The sequence below is a fragment of the Cariama cristata genome, unplaced genomic scaffold, assembly GCF_000690535.1.
Source record: "Cariama cristata isolate BGI_N322 unplaced genomic scaffold, ASM69053v1 scaffold6853, whole genome shotgun sequence".
Classification (NCBI taxonomy): Eukaryota; Metazoa; Chordata; class Aves; order Cariamiformes; family Cariamidae; genus Cariama; species Cariama cristata.
The window spans coordinates 6,235-26,181 of record NW_009608842.1 but is presented as its reverse complement, the minus strand read 5'-3'; the positions used below and the strand labels follow the sequence as shown (position 1 = coordinate 26,181).

General features: G+C 36.3%; 1 protein-coding gene across 1 annotated transcript; it reads left to right on the top strand.

Moving 5' to 3' along the window:
- Window positions 1–1,420: 1,420 nt before the first annotated feature.
- LOC104155607 (chromosome unknown open reading frame, human C4orf29) lies at window positions 1,421–19,678 on the top strand. The gene is made up of 12 exons (XM_009697302.1): window positions 1,421–1,512; window positions 4,723–4,807; window positions 5,922–6,022; window positions 7,758–7,836; window positions 7,917–8,001; window positions 8,808–8,835; window positions 11,146–11,284; window positions 13,308–13,397; window positions 14,128–14,229; window positions 15,579–15,957; window positions 18,066–18,228; window positions 19,261–19,678. Exons 1-12 carry the CDS (start codon window positions 1,421–1,423, stop codon window positions 19,310–19,312), a joined length of 1,395 nt encoding a protein of 464 aa, XP_009695604.1. The 3' UTR covers window positions 19,313–19,678.
- Window positions 19,679–19,947: the final 269 nt, after the last annotated feature.

Sequence of the window (19,947 nt, the reverse complement as noted above, 5' to 3'; positions counted from 1 at the left end):
AACTTACTCTAGATGTTAAGGTGGTTTTTCTTTTTTCTGTATATTGATTCTTAAGTATTGACTTTTTACAACTGCAAAGGAATATATTTGTTAATCTGACTGCAATTCTGACTTGTTATATTCAGTCAAGTTTATTCTGAGAATGTCCGTATTAAAGTGTGGCAGAATAAATGAACTTTGAATTAAAATTTAAAAAAAAAAAAAAATGAATTAAATTACACTATTTTGGAATGTGATGAAGTTATTTAGACCATTTAGTATGGAGGGATCTGGAAATACTAGAAAATATTTGAAGGTAACTTACTAACCAAATTTTTGATTATTAAATCTGTTTTTTCCTTAGGTGTACACAGATCTTGGACTTTTTTTTTTAATTGAATAACCTGTATCCTGCTGACCAAGAAACCAGATTTGAGGGTGTACACAGATCTTGGACTTTTTTTTTTTTAATTGAATAACCTGTGTCCTGCTGACCAAGAAATCAGATTTGAGTTTTCTTTTCTTTCTTTTTTTTTTTTATTTCCTTCCTCATTGGAAGAGCACAGTAGTGGCTCCCTGTTCACTTCAGTAAGTATTGCTTTGAAAATAATACTCAGCTTGCCTAAAATCTTGTTGGCTTTAGCTATATTTGAGCTAGCGTATTTGTTGAAAGAGAAATTATACTGGTAAGGATTCTGATGGTGTGATTTCTTCCCTGAAGGGAGTGGGAACATCATTTTCAAAACCGTAAGAAATGATGTGGTGAAAATTGGAAAGAAATGGATAATATAAGGGTTAGGATATATGTTTAAGATGCCAATGAAGACAAGCTTACAAGAATAAGCTTTCTCTGCATCAGTGACTAGAGCTACTTTTCTTTTCTTTCTTGTAAACAAATAATTGCATAGCTAGAGATCTAGTCTTCTAGTTGTTTAAAATGAAATACTGTTTCAAGTTTCCATTCTGAGATGTGTTTATGAAAGCCCTTGTTGACTGAAACGTTTTTGCTATCATAGCTTTATTGACAGGACAGAGATCAATGCTACTCTCTGTTTTATGAGTTCAAGTAAAATACAGTTAGGACTGGTTGAAGATGTAGTTCTGTGACCTTATCTGCCTCCTTAGTTTGCTTGTCATCAATTATGTAATAAATTTGTGGTTATATTAGGCATGTTAAATTCCTACTCCTAAATTCCATTTTCCTAAAAAAGGTAGAGTTTGTATTAACTGCCTTTTGTATTTTGTTTAAAATTAAAAGAATTGACCTGAGTGTCAAGGTTAACTTCTTTGAAATAAAATGGTACGGTATTGCTTTTGATTAATACAGATACCAGAATAAGAACCTACTTTGTGTTACAGTCAACAGGGTTAACTTGAGTGGCAAGTCCATTAACTGCCTTGTTTTTACCTGTTCTTTTTTCTAGATGTCAGTTTGCTGCTAATGGGTGTAAGTAAATTAGATGTCTTGTACAGAAAGCTTCTCCTCACTAAACTTTTCATCAGAGGATGGGGAAAGCCAGAGGATCTGAAAAGGTGACCTGTTAACAAATAACAGCATAAACAGTACTTTGTATTAAAAGAAAAGAACGACCCTTGAAGTACCAACAATTGTTACTATCCTGTATTTAAAAAAAAAAAAAGTGTTAAAGTTTGTTTCATTCAGGAAATCTTGTGTTTCCATACCAAGGGAGGAACTGGATTTAAAAGAAGTCTTAAAGAAATTTGCTAAATCTTTGTGTTTAAAGAGGCTATTCTTCAGAAAATGTATATGTGTCCAATTACATTTTTCACTTGTGCATATATAATAACGTACTTCAAGCAGTATCTCTGAAAGTGTTTTCTAAAACCACATAACTTGCTGAGTTTTTGCAGAGGAATTGTTCTGTTTAACATCAGAGGATCTTGCTTGCTTTCTGTAACTTTTTAATAATAATGAGCTTTAAAAGTGTAAGATGTAATCAGAAGTTTCTCTCATAGCCCAATGTAGTAAACTCACTCTTTTTAGATGTCTTGGAAATAAGAAAAAAATGGAAGTACCTCTTAATTTTTAAGTATTTGCTGATTTTTATTAGCTATTATTAAGAGTAATACCTGGAAGTTGAGCACTTGCATTTCTTAAGTTTAAAAATTAAGTGACTGAATATATACATTCTGCATCATGTAGTATTTAAATAGGAAATGATAAATCTGCATTTAATAAGCTAATTCTTATGTATTTGAAAACCAATAAAGAAAATTAAAAAAACTGAAATAAAATTTTGTTCACGGTGGATAGCAGTGGAGTTATGTGGGGGGTTGTTTTTTGTTTTTAGGTCCAAGTGAAACATCTCATCTTGAAATGGCACTTGGATTGCTTTGTATGTCTGTCTTCAGTTGATTTTCCTCTTAAGTAGCAGACTTTCCTGCAAAACAAGAATGTTGGATTTCTTAAATGTTTGGATTACTTTTGTTAGAATAAGCGAAAAATGTGTGTTTTGTTTTAATTGCACCATTTCTGTATTCTGTTATGTGTGTGTTTCTGAAATGGGACATCTTAATGTTATCAAAACCCTCTCTTAAAAACTTTTAGGTTCCTGGTGAGACATCATGAAGTTTCATTCCCCCATCCCCATCTCCCCCCAACACAATTGCTGTCTGTATAGGGGAACTTCTGACTAATTCTGCCATTAGCTGTTGCAATACTAGGCAAGGCTTTTCTCTTGCATTGGGTCTATAAGGGTAATCATGCTAATGTCAAACAGCAATAAAGAGGCATTCATGGTAGTAATAATGGTATCAGCTATGGCTCTTCCTCTTTCATAGGAAGGGAAAAACCTCTCACGTGAGATCAAAAACTATGGGGGAAACATGAGGCAGGCTTGCTGGTCTGAAAAGTAGACGAATTTGTTCTATGTCTTGCCCCTTTGTGGGAAGAAGATGAGCTGTTCCCCAGCAGCCTGGCTTCACCTGGATGAGGTTAAGCCTCCTCCTGACTCATCACACTGGCTAGCGGGAGGAGGGAGTACTGCTCCCTAGTACACATGCCCTGTCATGCCAGAAACAGTGGCAGTGTCATCTGTCTTTATTTTTTTTGTTATTTCTGATATTACAGACTACCCTGCCTAGATGTAATCTAAAATTTTATGAGCACATCCTTGATGTCATGACTGGTGATATCCTAATGCTTTGTACCCAACTCATTAGCAAGAGTTGAAATTCCTCAACACATTTAGCCTTCAGTATTCTCCGAACTACAGAGGAAATACATAAATGCAGGATTTTTAGAGGATTTAGTGTCAAGCAAAACATCTCTTCACTTAGCTCCACACTCACATCTTGTATCTTTACCTTTATTTTCTCGGAAATACTTAAAGCACTTGCTGTTCTGTGTAAGAAAAACAAAGGCTATATAGTAAAGCTATTTTTGATATGGTGGTAAACTGGATTTTCTTTCTGTCCTTTTGGTTTGGTTTTTCTCTGGTGTTGGGAAGGTGTACAGATCATTCCTGTTATACTATTGTTCTATGCTTTTCACACAAATCTGCTGTTTTAGTTGGTCAAGTAGCATCAGTATGTGCATTTACAACCATGAGAATGAGCAAGTTATTCTTAGCGTAGAGTACTTAAGGCTGAGAGGGCTGTCTTGAGGGCATCTAGTCCAAAGCCCTATTAGAAACAAAGCTAACTTCTTAGTTGATTCAAGTCACTTGGCACATCATCCATTTGAGTTTTGAAAGTCCCTTGAGGCTGGAGATTGTTCCTAGTTTCCCTGGGTGATCTTTTCTGGTGCTTAACCACTATCATGTGAAAAAAATCTTTCACCGTGTTCCAGTAGGGGTTTCTTATGTTGCAACAGCAACCATTGCCACTTCTTCTCTAAGGCAATACCTCTGAGAAGAGTCTTGTTTCATTTTCTCTGTAAGACTCTGCAGCCCATTTACGTAGCAGAAGAAGGTAACTAGATTTGCCCCTCAGCCTTCTGTTCCCCAGGCAGTGCAAAGGCCGTTCCCTTGACCTGCTGGCTGCCCTCTTGCTAATTGCAGAGGGTATGCCGTGGTCTTCCTCGCTGCAAGGATGTGCTGCTAACTTGTGTTCAGTTTGCTGTCCACCAGAAACCCCGTGCCTTTTCCCGCAGAGCTGCTACCTAGCTGGGAAGTTCCCAGCCTGTACTGTTACATGGGACTGCTCTGTCCTAGGTGCAAGATTTTGCAGTTTTATAGTTGAGCTTTAGGATGTTTGTTGACCTGTTCCTCCAGCTTATCCAGGATGCTCTGAATAGTAGCGCTACCTTCCAGCTATCAACCTCACCCTCAAGTTTGTGTCATTCATAAACTTCCCTAAGTGCTGCTAGCAACTTGTTAGGTCATTGGCAACTACACTTCGATGTCAGCAGTCCTGCCTGGTTTTCACCCATTCAGTCTATATTGCCGCAATGTGGCTACAAGGATGTGTAAGTGTAGGAGGTTGCTACGTCTTAATTTGGCCCTGAAAAACGATATAAGCTTTCAACATACCAGGTGTAAAATACCATTTAAGAGCTGTGCAGCCACAAGCAATGTACCTGAGCCTTTTTTTTTTTGACTTAAAAACATTCTTGTATACCTACACTATTGTAGCCTGATTAATCTGTAAATGCAAAGCTGGCATCATAACTTTTATTTTCTTTGTGGCTTCCTTTAGCTCCTGAAATTTTTTTATACATGTATATCTTCTCTTTTTTTTAGATTAAAAGTTGAATCTTCTCTACTTGTTTCCTTTCAACAGAATATTTGAATTCAGAAAGATTATTGGAAACAGGGAAAAATGCCAGACGCTGGTTTCGAAAGATTACCCAGTGTTCATTGACAAGGTACTTAAAAACAAGAGATGATGCAGTTTAACTAAATTTATTTTCCTGATGGTATATAAAGGTGAAATCGACTTAGTACTTACCAGACTGCTTTTATAGGATAGAAGAATTGAATCTGGATGTTATGTGAGTCTGTATTTTCCTGCTGTCCGACATTATCGCAGCATTACTTGCTGCTGGGATTGGCAACTAGGGACTTGAGTTAGGAAGTACGTAGAGGTAGAGTGGTGAATGCACCTCCGACAGTATTCAGCTAGCTTTTGCTGATCACCAATTTTCTGACAAGTGGCATTAACCGACTTCACTGGTGTTCCCAGTTGCTCTGTATCATGAAAAGAACGTTAGAATTTATCTGTGAGGGAAGAGGAAGCGAGGCTGTAGAGGCGAAAGTAATCAATGTAGTGTGAGTTCTCGAATGCTCTGGATTGGAAAACAGAGGCCCTGTCCTTCCAAGTGAGGTGTGCAGACAGAAATAATCATTGTCCTGAAGACTTCAATCTAGAAAGTGTGATTAGGCGGTCAGAAATGAAGAATAGTTTTAAAGTCAAATAAATGCAGTGGTGGTCAATGCTGTGGTAAGCTAAATACTTCAAAAGTTTGCTGGTTTGATTTTTTTTTTAATTGAGCTGCTGGGGATAGAATTAGGAGGCAATGGCAAAAATGGGAAACAGGGTTGGAAGGGATGGGAAAATGAGCAGTCACGTTGGCTACTAGCAGAGAATGGAAGGAGACTGAGAGAATAAAGCAGTGGCTGTTCAGATACTGGTTTTTTTTTTTCCCTAGTGGTACAATAGTTGAGGACGTGGGCTGTCAGATCGTAAAGCTCAAAAAATGCTTGAAACTTAGTGTGTGTTATGAAAGTCATTTAAAATGGGACAGCATTACACTTTATTCCTTGATTCCTTTAGTAGGTCATTTAATAAAAGCAAAGTTTGAAACAAATGTTTTGACTGTGTTGATAACGTATATCCCTATATTTGAAATAGACCTCAGCTTTGGTTTTTTTAAGTACATTTTTGTCCTATAACAAATTCTTCTACTTTAAGAAATTGGCTTTCAGAGCAAGTTAAACACTGATACGAAATATACTGCTGTCATCCCATTCTCTCTGAAGGTTGAGGAGCAATCCGACTGTAAAATCCTTGAGGGACACTTCATTTCCCCGTTGGCTCATTATGTCCCAGGTATCCTGCCAGTCGAATCTCTTGTAGCAAGGCAAGTGGTATTTCTTTTCTAAAAACAGTACTGCAGAGAAATAAGCATGATCTATAAGTAGTTTTATTGTGAAGGTAACTTATTGTAATCCAAATTACCTGTAAAATGTTTCAAACCGTATTTGTACTAATGTGTTGAAATAGATTTTGATCGCAAAAGTGAAGATAAATCTTATTCATGTGATAGTTTAATCGGTGTGTAAATAAAAGAGAGTCCCCTAGCAAAGTATGTTCTTTTTTTTTTTTTTAAGTATAGAAATCATGTTGCACAAAGCTATGGAATACGCTGCGGTTTTAAAAAATTATTTATTTATTTTTTTCTAAATGAGCAGGATGCTGGAAATGAGGGATACTATAGCCGGGACAGTAGTTGCTTGTTTTATATCTAGCAGGAGAAGCTGTTCATGTGAAAGTGGCATGTTATATTATATTTGAAGGAACCACTCCAGCCTTCCATTTACATCAAATACAAAAATATTTTATGTGTACTGAAGTACTAAGTTATTTAATCAGAGCAAGAGAATCTGGTGCCTTTCTTACTTGGCAAGCCAAAAAAAAAAGCATCCTCAGAGAAAGCTGGCTGATCCCTAATAGTCAGAAGATACCTAATGGCAGTTTTGCTGGTTTCACACTAACACTGCTTTGCAGTTGAGGAGTGGGTTTGGAAAGGGAGCATAATTTCTATTTGCTTTTAGTTTTGAGCTAAGCTTTCATGATGGATTTTTTTTCCAAGCTTTGTTTAATAGCTTAAAAATTAGATATAAAAGTTTGTCAGCTCAAGTTGATGCTGGCATTGTCAATTTTATCCGTATTACTAGTTGGTGTTTTTATGTGTACTTAAACATGTAACACTAAGAAATGTCCGAAAAAGTTTGATAGTCAAAATATCAGTTCTCTTCCACCTCTCCATTAGTTAGAGAAAGAAACTCTCTCTTAACATTATTGGGCTAATTAGTACCATACTGGAAAATACAGTATACTGATTGTTTCCTTATCTGTTTTCTCTTACAGTTAGTAGTCAAGTTATGCTAATTGTTACATTGGACAGCATTGTTACAGTTTTGCAATGCTCTACAAATTTCCCCTGAGATCGTTCTACGTGGTGTGAATATTTTTTTCTGAAATGTAACACTGTTGTAGGTAACAGTGCTCCATCTTGTGGGGAAAATACTTGTGGCTCTCAAGTGATTTTTTTTTCTCAGTAGTCAGTCTGTAAATAACTTGAGTAGCAGCAGAAGACATTAAGTGATTGATATTAGGTGTATAGAATAGTTTCATGGTTTGTATGTTGGGTGCTTGATTTTTTAAAAATTTAAATATATTGCTCATCTTAATCTTCAATTTCAGCTGTTGTGCCCTCAGGAGAAAAATAGCAGTGCTGCCTAGGAGAGCTAGTCATACTTGTTTAGGCTCCTCTTCATCTGAAGTTCCATTTCTCCGCTCTGCAAAATTTAAATTGTGATGATGAGGTAGTGGTCTTTTTTAGGAACATGATCTTTCAGCTTGGCTCCTTTTCTTGTTTGGCATTTATTCTGTCCTACTTTTGGATTCCTTTCTTTGCTGGATGTGTTTATGAAAAATGATATTGCTGAATCGCTGGCAGTTTGCCTGCATGGGTTGCAAAAATAATTTATTCTGTCTTTTTCTTTTCTTTTTTTTTTTTAAGATTAATTTCTCTGGCACAGCTTCTAAATAGATATACTTACTTTGCTAAAGTAGGTTTTTGTTTCTCGTAGATTTCAGTTCATCATACCCAGAAGATGGAATAGCAAGCACAGACCTGTGTGCATTCATTTAGCAGGCACTGGAGATCATGTGAGTAGGTAAAATGTAAAACTGATGAAATTAAATAATGAGATTTTATCTTAATATATGTTTCTACTTCTTATCTTTAGTACTTCTGGAGGAGACGCACATTAATGGCACGCCCAATGATTAAAGAAGCCTGCATGGCTTCCCTATTGCTAGAAAATCCTTATTATATCCTTTTGTGGAAAGCAAGATAGTTATTCTTAACATTCTCTCCAGAACATAGAAAACTTATCATGCTTCTCACACTGCTGTAATATCTACTTTGTGGATCAATTTCCAGTGGACTTTTCAGTGGATAGAAGCAAAGCATGACCATTGCATGAAACACAACATGGAACACAGTTAATATAATAGGCTACTTTTACACCAAGTATTGCTTTTCTGATTTTTTGGAAAATGACTTCTACAGCTTCTTACTGTAGTCATTAGAGTAAAAGTTCTGACGTGAATCTGTGTACTGATCAAAGTACTGATGTGAGTCCTTTAGCCATGACAGACAGAAAGCTATGCATTCATTCTACATCATGCTGTGTGACTTCTGGATGTATTAATGACAGAAAAGAAAGTTGCCTCTCCTGCCTTCCCTTCTCAAATGCAACCCTTTGGTACCTCAGGTACTTTTGAGAAACTTGCTGCTACCATTTAAGATTTGTTTTTTTAAAAAAGGTTCTGTCTTGTCGTCAACTCATCGATAACTTCTGTAACACTGTTACTCTGTTTTGTTAAATAGGATCTCTGGTTACACTTTTTTCCTACCCACATACCTGACAAAAGTAAAATCCTATGTTGCAAACGACATCATCAAACTACATTTAACTTGATTTAGTTCGAGTTAAATGTTTGCAATTTAAGTTCCAAATTTTAATTAATGTGTGCTATTTATGTGATTTATTTTATTATTTTATTTTATTTTTCGTTTTAATTGCCAGTTTTTGTATAGAAATTTTTTACTTTCTTTAACTTGAGTCTTCTACATGGCTGTAGAAAACCTAAGGATCAATTGTGAGTATTACCATTACATTCATGGATACTGTCTTTTCAAAATACCACTTTTTTTTTTTTTTCTCAAGAAGCTCAAAGTAGTATAAACTTTGATAGCTTATTAAGAAAAAAAAAGTCCCAAGCATGGACTACTTGTCACCTGCTAATGTGAAATTGTCTACCCTTTGCTAGACTGCTTTGTCATTTTTTGTGTGAAGAGATGACAGTGATCAGGAAAGTTTGCACAAGATGAACTTGCAGTATAGAGTGAGATGCAAGCAAGTTGTGTGAGTGCAAGCAAGTACCAGTTTATTTTCCTGATTCACAACTGTGCATGTACAAATGCTGCAATTACGTTTCAGTCAACTGCGAATAATCTTTGGTCAGATAGTGTCTTTTCCTGTTATAATTGCTAAGATTTTGCTTTTCCAAGATATTCTAAGGCTTTGCAGTCAGGTGTAAATAAATCTGGTGTTGCTTGCTTGTTACTCAGTGGCAATTATGCAATATTTAGTATTTTACAGGACTTGCTCCCTCAGTCAGTTTCTTAAATGTGAATTTAGAAGCCTAATTAGGCGGTCCTGGTTTTTTACTTTTCACGTTTTCCAAACCACTGGAGTATTAATAGAATTCAACAGGGTATATGTTTGAGGCCAAGCCATGGTTTTAGTTACCAATATTTCTTAAAAATCTGAATATGAGTTGGTGTTTTAATCCTTTTTAGTCCTAACTTGGACGTTTAACATGAGTAGAAGATGCATAGAAGATGATTTATTTTTAAAGGTGCCCGGTCTATTAGGACTTCACCAGGAGAACTATCTCACACTACAGCATTTTAGATTTTCTAGATTTTATTTAGATTTCAGCATTCTGATTTCCTAAATCCAAAACTTAAAAAAATTACTTTTAAGGAGAAAATTTTAGTTAGAAGATAGTTTCTAGGTTTTTTTTTCAAAGCAGATGCGGAATTTTATGTATTTTGACGTAAGAACCACTTTTTTAAAGAAAGTGAATTACATTTACCAACTAAGACTATTGTTGTAAAATTGCTTTTTTGATAGGAAAACTGCTTAAATGTATATGTATATTTATTATTACATTTAGAAGTGTAAGATTATAGGAAAGTGACAGGAGACACTGTGTGCTGGAACACATCCACTGGTGATTTTTTTTTTTCCAGTTATTGAGGATCTGATGCAGAAGAATAAATTAAGTATTTTGGCAAGGATATTTCAAACTCCATTCTCAGTTGTCTAGCTTGACAGCTTAGTATATGCATGATGTAGGGAAGGATTCTTTGAAAGGGGAATGCTCAGTCTAATACCCCAACCAGTAATTGTCAGTCTTTGATACAAGGTTACAAAGCAGCAGCGGTGGCTTTAGTTAATTTGCTAGTAACAGTGTTTAATAAATATAGCAGCTGGAGAGGGCTGAGGAATCTCGTAACAAAGCTGTAGGAAAGAAGTACCTTAGCCTATACATACTGGTCTGCAGCAGCGATGTTCATTTCTCTGAGACTTGCACAGTAAGCTTTGTCCTTGTGCTTCAGCGTCTCAGATGTGATTGTGTGCTGGCAGAAGAGGCCAGTACCTTTTTGTAACCTGACAGTGTAATACTGAAAATACACAGTCCCCCTCCCCAAATTAGAGGTGTATTAATTGCTCTGTAAAATACATTATTTTTTCCACTTTTTAGAGTCTCTCTGATGGTTCAGCTGAATAGCGTTCTACTTTTTTTTTTGTTTCTTCTGTGTTTTAATGCTTTGCAGTACAGTACATGAATTTCTCAGTACCGTGACAAACTTCCCACTTTACAATTTCAGTCTTACAGTGACACTGATGAGTGCTTCCAAAGCTGACATACTGATTGCTCTTCAAATGTTGTGTGCAATTTTTCAATGATGTAAAACAGGTAAATAAGAAAAAAAAAAAAAAGAAAAAAGGATTGTTTCTGCAAATGAGATAGTGTATGTGTAGGACTGTATCGCTTTGATTCTGTTTTTAAAAGATCTGTTATAACTTTACAGGACAGAAGATTACTACTAATGAGATTCTAATGCTGGTAATATCTGTTTCTAGAAGACCAGGCTGTCAGTGATGTTACATTAGAAGCTTAGCAGGTGTCTATTTCTAGTCCTCATTTAGATGAAAAAGTACAAGTGCTGGAGAATCTGGACTTGCTTTTTCTCCTGTTGAATCAACAGGAGTTCAGCTCCAAAATTCTCTGGGATTACAATCAGGCTTTGTATAAAAGTATGTCTAGAATGATGAGAACTGTCAAAATCTAATCTTAGAAAATAAATCCTATATTTTCCTTTTCTGGGGAGAAAAGACGGTCATGTTTAAAAAATGTCTCGGACCTGTTTGTGATGGGAGGAGCTCTTGTTCTAGAATCGGCAGCTCTTTTGCACTGGCTAGAGAGAGAAGGCTATGGACCACTAGGGATGACTGGAATATCCATGGGAGGACATGTAAGCTTTTATATTTCCTGTTCAGTAATTTTTGTTTTAACTTCTCACTTAATCATTTAGCATATGGAAATAATTTAGTTTATATTGTTCCTCTCAGAAGTACTTTAAAATAAACATTTGGAGTAATGAGGAACAAATTGTTGGCAATTCTCATGTTCTGTGGTGCTGAATTAGTATAATCCTCAATAAGTACTGACAAATCATAGAGCCCTTTGTCAGCTGTCTCCTGACAGGCTTGATAAGAATATAAGCTTCGCATGTAATTATGGTTTTTTCCACAAGGAGGGAGCGAGAAATGTTTTCTGGAAGAAGGTCTGTACTGTTCAATTGCTAGTTCTCCGTCTTTTCCTCTGTTCTTGATCAAACTTTTGTGTTTGAATGCATTGTGTGAAATGCCTCCTCTTTGTAGGCATGTTGTAATTGAGGTGACTTTTGGTGTCAGTTCTGTTCTCATCTTTTTATCCCTGATCATTGGTATTGATTGGAGAAGATTTCTGTGGTGAGGTGGATAACATTTTGTGTATGATGCTGTGCATATTCAGACTAAACCAGCAGTGTATTAGTAAGATGCTTGAAAGACTAATATGCAGTTAAAATATTACTGCTTATGTCTCTGCAGATAATCATTGGTCTGTGAGACATAGCCACAAAGCTTATTAAAACAACATACCTCTGTTTTGCTGATCCTTTTTTGGTTGTCATTAGGAGCTAAATACATAATGTTGGTAATGGTAGTGTCTACTGAAAGGAAAATAATTTTCCCCCAATGCACAACTTTATAACTCTAAGTGTCGTAAATGTACAAAGCACCTTTGATTTACATAAACATCACCCTGCTGAAACAACAACTTTTGTGTTAAACATGTCTTTCCTGTCTTATTTGTAAGTTGGATTGGAATTCTCAAACTGGTATATGCACCGCTAAGCACGCAGGACACTTCAAATGCTGTGCAAATGCAATGGGAATAACTGAGTACTGTGTCCTGTACCAGTGGTCATATATGGCATGGGTGTAGAAGGAGGCAAGATCTGAGAGAGTGAGTTTGGAAACTCCTTTGAAATGTTTTTTCTTAGACTAGAAAGATATATTTTGGCTAGTCCTGACTTACAGGACTTCTAGTACAATTTAAAACCAGGGAAAGAAATCATATTTGATGTTGATCATCTACAGAATGTGTTTTACAACAGAAGGTAGGGAGCATTAATTCAGTTCTACTGATGGGGAGAGTTGGAACTAAAAGGAAAGAAGTCGGACTTTCTGGCTATCAGAACGTAGATATGTGGTGTTCTTGTAACTTTTTATTAATAAAAAATAATTAGAATAGAATTATAGTTCCATTTATTAGAACATCTGGTACAGATATGGGGTATTTTGTATTCAGGGGTTTACACTGTTGTTCAGTTTAGAGCAATAAAGCAGAACTTGTCAAGAACATACCATATAGGGAACTTCTGACTGTTGAGCTTCTTTGCTCTGTTTTTTTCTGGGATAAACAGAATATTCACAACAATGTGTTCTGAGAACTGATGTAAAAGTAATAATTTAAACTCTAAAGGACGGAAAAAATAGTCCACTTAACATGCTGAATTACTTCTTCTCCACATTTTGTTTCCAGTATACAGAGTTTAAAATTAGAGCATTTTGAATAGTCCTTCTCATGCATTGCCTTCATTTTGCCTTGAAATAAGCTTGCAAGAGCTTGATGAAAAGGCCTTATATATATTTTTGTGGTTTTAAACAACTAAAAGGTCAGAATAAATATTCTATTGGGAATTCTTACAACAAAAACCCATTCAGCCTTCAAATTAGTCCTATCCAGAGCAATGTTTATTGTTAGGGAAATCGGTGAAGAATAGGCTATATCTTCTAAATAGGTGAAAGTATATCCAACTGCCACAGCCCTTAACTGCTTTGGCACTGCGTATTTGATACTGTTTCAACAAATAAATTGAAGGTGAGAGATTTCTTTTGCCATATTGTGAATTCAATGGTAAAATATGTAATAAGTGCCTTTGATTCTAGATGGCTTCACTGGCAGTGACAAACTGGCCTAAACCTTTGCCATTGGTTCCGTGTCTTTCCTGGTCAACAGCTTCTGCAGTCTTTACTACGGTAATTAACATATATTTTTGTTAATACACTAGAATGTACTCAGATATGCGAGTTAAAAGGTTTGGCTTGGCCACATTCACTGTTTCAGTTAGGGCATTTCATCACATCACCCGTTGGCCTCTTATTAGTGACTAGTGGCAAAACCCACCCTTCCTGCTCAGGATATACAACACATGATAACGAAGGTAGCTTTGAGCAACTTCAGTGGGTCCCGTACCAAATTAGGGGCTGGGGCTGGTTTGTGGGAGAATGATTAGAGTCCTCGTCTGAATGTGGGAAGGTGAGGAAGCAAGCCGTGAAAACATGTTTGCTTCCACTCAAAGCCTGGCTTAAATAATGGAGTAATAATGCTGCTACAACCGTGAGGGGTACCTGTTTTTACTACTGCTGCCAGGGTAGGTGAATGAATAGGCTGGCTTTGACACTCATCATTGGTTTAGCCCACTCTAGATGTGTGTAAATCCTAAGTGGGACTGTTTTCTGTCTTCTTTCTTTTTCCTTTTTTAAAAATTTGGTTTTTTACAGGGAGGTGGGTTTCCATGTCCTATGTTACAGTATGTGCTTATGCTTTGATTACAATAATTCTAAGGGTTATCTGGAAACTTGGGTGGAATTCCACTGGAAAAATCAAGTCACAGAGAGGAACAGATCCATTTTCTTAGTATATCATTATTTTAGAATGATCTCTGGGTTTTACTTGTGTACTGAATGCTTGTGTTTATAATCTCAGGGTGTGTTGAGCAAGGCAGTGAACTGGAGAGAGCTAGAGAAACAGTATTTTACACAAACTGTTTATGAAGAAGAAATCATTCAAATGCTTGAATACTGTGGAGTAAGTATAGTTTATTTTCCCTGTTTGCTGATATTTACATGTGCAAATATAACAAATTATGTGACTTCTTTTTACTTCCAGTAAAAGTAGCCAATTGTTAGCTAAAACATGTTTGCCTGTTGTTTTCTTATGCTTTTGATAAGATTAATCTTTGAAGTAAAAACCTTCTGAAAAACAGAAGCTAATATTTTGGTTCTATAACGTGTGTTAAGCATAGCCCTTGCTACAAGTTTTTTTCCGTGACCACACTTAGTGTAATCTGCAACATAAAATGAATTTAATCAAGACATTGACACTGTAGATAATATTTCCCGGTAACTGACTTTATCGTCTGGAAAACAGTAGCCTGGCATATAAATTTTAAAACATGATTTATTGCCCTTTGAATCAATTGCTTCCAAGTATTCAATGCTGTAGAATATTTTTAATACGTAGCAACATGAAGTTACTTTCCTAGTTTATTTAGAGTGCTAGGTCTCTATTTCTGTTTCTGCGTGTGATGCTAGCCCTCCCTCAGTTTTAGACTTCTGTTGCACAGGCAGTTGGGATAAGCATGAGGTAGAGCGTTTGTAATTAGCTTCTTGCTCCTTATGAAATCTAATTTATTGTCTGCCTATGTTTTTACTTTCTTCTTGGACTCTTTTTGACTAGGGTTGAAAGACTCTTCCCAAGGGGAATTTCATTGCCTCACCGCTTTTTTAGATTGGAGTGATAACTTTTTGAGAATCGCTTATATGTTGCAACACTGTCTTCTAGCCAATTCTGATAAATAGCTTCTTTCCTAAGATTCTTTGCTTTGTGACAGTCCTTTTTCAGATATCTTATGACACGAGAAGAGGGCCTGGGGTGGAGATAGTTATGTAGGCACTTGCCATTTTTAGGTAAAATGTACTCCAGGAACACTGATGGAGCAGTGAAAATGAAAAGAAGAAACATTTCAAGATGTTCAGCTTGTGTCTTGCTGGTATTTAGAGACAGTAGATTTTTCAGTCATAAACCTAACATTAGACCGGGACACGTATGTTTATTGCCCAGAAATTTAAGCGTAAATGACTGCAATTACAAATTCAGAGTTTAATATAGAATTTAAAGTAAGTGTTTGTATTATAAGCTACCATATCTAAGTACTTCCTGCATTTTTTAAGCTAACAGAAATGTAGAATGAAATTAACAAGAGGTTATGATGATCAGGATTTAATTGAGTGACACACAGACTGAAAATAACAAGTACTGTGAGCAGTGCTGTTTGTATTTTAAATTTTTTTAATATTGAGTTGATCTTAAAAATAAGATTAACCAAGTGGTTTAAAGGAGAAACCCTTAATAAATGACCTGTTGTCTTTGCTTAGACGGATTCTTTCAAGATGGGACAAGACTTTGTTAAAAACTTCCCTGACAGTGTGGACAGTCTGGAGGATGTGGACATGACTTCCAGAATGTTCAACCTTGATTCCTCAAACAAGACTGTATCTAAAGAAGCTGTTCACAGCTTTACCACAAATAAAAGTACTCCAAGTGCCTCATCAGAAAGACTCTTAACACAAGATGCTCCTAAAATGCAGTGCATAAACCAAACATTTTCAACCAGTAGCAATAGCAATAAAAATTTCACCAGCCCACAAGGACACAGAATAAATAAAAGAAGAAAGAGTGACACTTTACAGAGAGAATCCTTAAGGTTCATGAAAGGAGTAATGGATGAATGTACCCATGTAGCTAACTTCTCAGGTATGTATTTGGTTTATTGTGCAGTTTGGAAAACTGAATAAAATATGATGGAAGGAAAGGTGTTTTCTTCATTCTCCATTGTATAAACCTGCTGGCACCTTAGCTGAAGTATGAAAATATCTTGAGTGTTATTCAGTAGCATCTATTTACCACTCTATTTCCTAATTGTTTTTCTGTTTCTTCTTAATGGCCAACTAATGAAAAGTGAATTAAAATTTTGCATTTCACTATCTGTGCTCATTTTTTCTCTGCCTTGCTGTGGCTATTTTCAGATATGAGTTAGTGCAAATTTGTATTATTTAAAAGAACAAAACGTCTGTGTGATGTGAGTAATCTCTAGATCTAATTAATCTGCTAATAAGCTTTTTCAGGCAGATTCAAGTAAATCTCGTAAAGCAGAAGTCTAATACTGACTTCAGATAGAAAGTAGCCTCTGTAGCTGAGAACCAAGCTTGAATGATCCTTTTAGACAAGTATGACCAGGAAAAATGCTCAGAGATCCTTCTGGGACAAGGCAGTCTGGTGAATATAGTGTTTCCCAAGACAGGCATAGCACGTAGAGGGAGCTGTAGCCCAGCGAGCCTTAAATCTGATGAACCTAGGTTTCCTGGCCTCTAGGACAAATCCCTTTCAACGGCCCACTTGCAGGCAATGCAAACAAGCGATTTCTTCCCAGGGCTGATTGAAAGGGTTTTGCTGGGGTGGGGGCTTGGAATTGCTTTTGTGGTGGTCCGTTCAGACAAAATGGTTCAACTGTGCACACACCCACTGAGGACTCTCAACATGTCCTAGAGCATACTTAGACCTCAGACAGGTTTCTGACAGTTATCTTTGAATGTCAAAACATTCCCGATCCTGAGACTCTGTGCCACCTCATTTTTTAATTCTGGCATTCAGTACTCCACTGATAAATGTTAAAAAAAGAAATCTAAAGGTTTCTACACTAGGATAGATTTCTTGACTTGGACGATGTCCCAGATCACTGCTAGCCTGGGATGTTTTGTGACAAATACCAGTGAGGTTCTTTCCTTAAAGCTTTAAAAGTTATTTCAGTAGACAGAAAAAACACTGTAAGCTTCATTCTCAGTACTGACATTCTTGTCTATCTAGACACTTATCCAGGTATCACTTAGCTAAAGCATTGGCCTTTCTTGAAACTTAAGAGGATCTGCGATCCTAATGCACTTGTCAAAGTGGTGTAGTCCTTCGTGTCAGTTGCCTCCCAGGCCTCTTCATGCTCTGGGAGACATTGCAACCCCTGCCAGGGTATCCTTGGAGTGTGTCTAGAGAGGAGCTTCAGAAAATCTGCCTAACATTCACATTTCGTGGAAAATGGAATGGAAGGCTAGAATCTATCTTAGCATTGCATCTCCTCTATACACGATCTGGTATATATGAAAGGAGAAGTTCTAAATTATTTGTGACACCCCATTGTCAAACATCTTGGCTGGTTACTCTTTACCATACTACATGTATTCTTTGTGAAGAGAGAACTGTTCTGTGTTCAACATCATTTTGGTGGTATTTTTCTCAACATCATTTTGGTGTTATTCCTGGTGGAATTCTGGTTATGAGTAGCAAGTATCTGTAACAACATGCTGAGATTTTTATGCTGTAACTAAAACATGTAGGAGACAGAAAGGACAGTGAACATATAGTATGCTTTGCCTGACCTCTCATATGAAAAGTTGTCTTTTTTCCTCTCCTTGGGGAAAAAAATTATACAAAATTTCTGCTTTGTTGAATTTCAGATGTCTCCTGGTTCTTTTCACTGAAAAAAAGAGATCTCAGAGAACTGACGTGAATGCTGTAGAGTTTTGTTGATAAGAGGAAAGACAATTCTCCTATCATTCCTCCAGCTTGTGAAGTTTTCTGCTTTAAGGGAGGGGAGGGGATTGATCAATTTGTTTTTCTACCGATGGCCGCACTACTGTAATGTCAAAGAACAGATAAATGCTGCTGGAAACTTTAGAAAATATAATTTTAATAAAGCTTAGACTAATTTTAATTTTTGTAGAAATAGAGAGCATTTTTATGACAGAAATCTCAGCTGAAGTGTTTCTATTTCTTACCTTAGATGAATTCAATTTTGATTTGTTTTTCTGTAGTTCCAGTTGACCCAAGTTTAATCATAGTTGTACAAGCTAAGGAGGATGCGTATATTCCTCGAACTGGGGTGCGCAGTCTTCAAGAAATCTGGCCTGGATGTGAAATTAGGTATCTGGATGGAGGTCATGTCAGTGCCTACCTCTTCAAACAAGGACTCTTTAGGTAAGGTGAACAGGAAAGTTTAAAAACAGTTGAGAGCTTAAAACCATAATTTTGAGATGCATATTTTTTCTTCTAAAAGCAAGTCTATAATTCCTCTAAAGCAACAAATACTGAATACTGCTTTGAAGAACAGCCTATCGGATCTGAAATAATTTCAAGAGAATGTTAGCATTTCCATTTTATGAGCAAAGATGAGGTCCAGTATAGCTTGGATCATTCGGTAAGCCAATGGCAAGAGAATGATCCTTCTCCCTCTTGTTTTGCTGTAAAAGCTTTTAGTTAGTTTGTTCACTGGACACTAGAAAATATTTTTAAAGCAGTGACCACTTGTGTTGTATTGTGCAGCTGTTGTCTTTTTGCAAATGTAGTCTTCTAAGAATTAAAAACACCACAGAATTGAAGATGAGAATTAAAATACAAGCTTGACTGCAAGTGAATAGTACTTGCATGAATTCTTGCCTTAGTAATACTAGGCGTTGACTTTCTGAAGACAGTTACATAAATCAGTTATATAAAGGCAGTTCCTTAGTCTTAAAAAGTGAAATACTTGTGCTGTTAATTTTAAAATATAAGGAATTAGTAAGCATGTACATCCCGTTTAGGAAGTCTAAGCAAGAACAAAAAGGAATAGCAATATACCAGGTCAAGGTATGCTAACTACTAGCTTATTGCTATTTAAAACTTCAGCCTTACTTTATGACAGTTGCTCAAAAATTATAAATTGTGCATATTTCTTTGACCCATTTCCTGACATGTTTGAGTAGAAAACTCCTAATCCATTAACATTTGCACTCCTATTGAAGTTGGTGAACAGTCTTGCTCGTTCCTGAAACATAAATACATTACTAGATTGAAGTGAGAGATCCCAGAAATACGTGAAGGAGAAAAGTCTGCCTAATATCACATTTTCGTTGAATGCTGTTTTGAAACTGTAACGATAGCTTTGGAAATATATTTGTAAATTTATGGAACTATGCTACTTATACCTGCCGTTTCCCAAATTATACAAATGATCTTTTTTCCTTGTTTCAGACAAGCGATTTATGATGCATTTGACCGCTTTCTTCAGAAGTATGCAGTTTAGAAATCTTCACAAGGTATTCAAATGGATCTCATTTGTATTTCTGCGTACTGGAACTCATATTTGGAAAACAAGTGTCTTGCAGCGTTGAGTAGATGGTCACTGACTCTGACTGTTGTAGGTAACAATTTTCAAAAATGGTAGAGTACCAGCATTACTTTCATTTCAACCAAATGCCATTCTGACACATGTGCTTCAGCTTTACCTGTGAAAAAACACTGGCAGCATTTGCTAGTGCATGAATGGTTCATGTACTTCATGTTTAATCACATTGTGTATTCCTTTAATTGTGAATAAATTCTGAATGGTGTATCAGTTGAAAACAGACCAATCTAAGTATTGAAAGAATGGAAAATGTGCTGTAGGGCTAAGATGCTGTCTTGCATTTAGTGTATTTCTAGTTTGTCCCAGGTACCGTGACTTCCTCTTGCTTCTTCATCCCCTTGCTGTTCCTATTGTGTTGTATTGCTTTGCCAGCACTCGGCCTCTTGTGTTTATCACTGATTTTCTCTATTATGAATTGAAAACGAGCTATAGTAGAAGGGGCAGCATCAAATCTTGCAAAAAGAGACTTTCAAAATTCAGTGAAAACTGAGAGATGTTTTCATTCAATGCGTCCATGAGATTTTTCTGCCGCT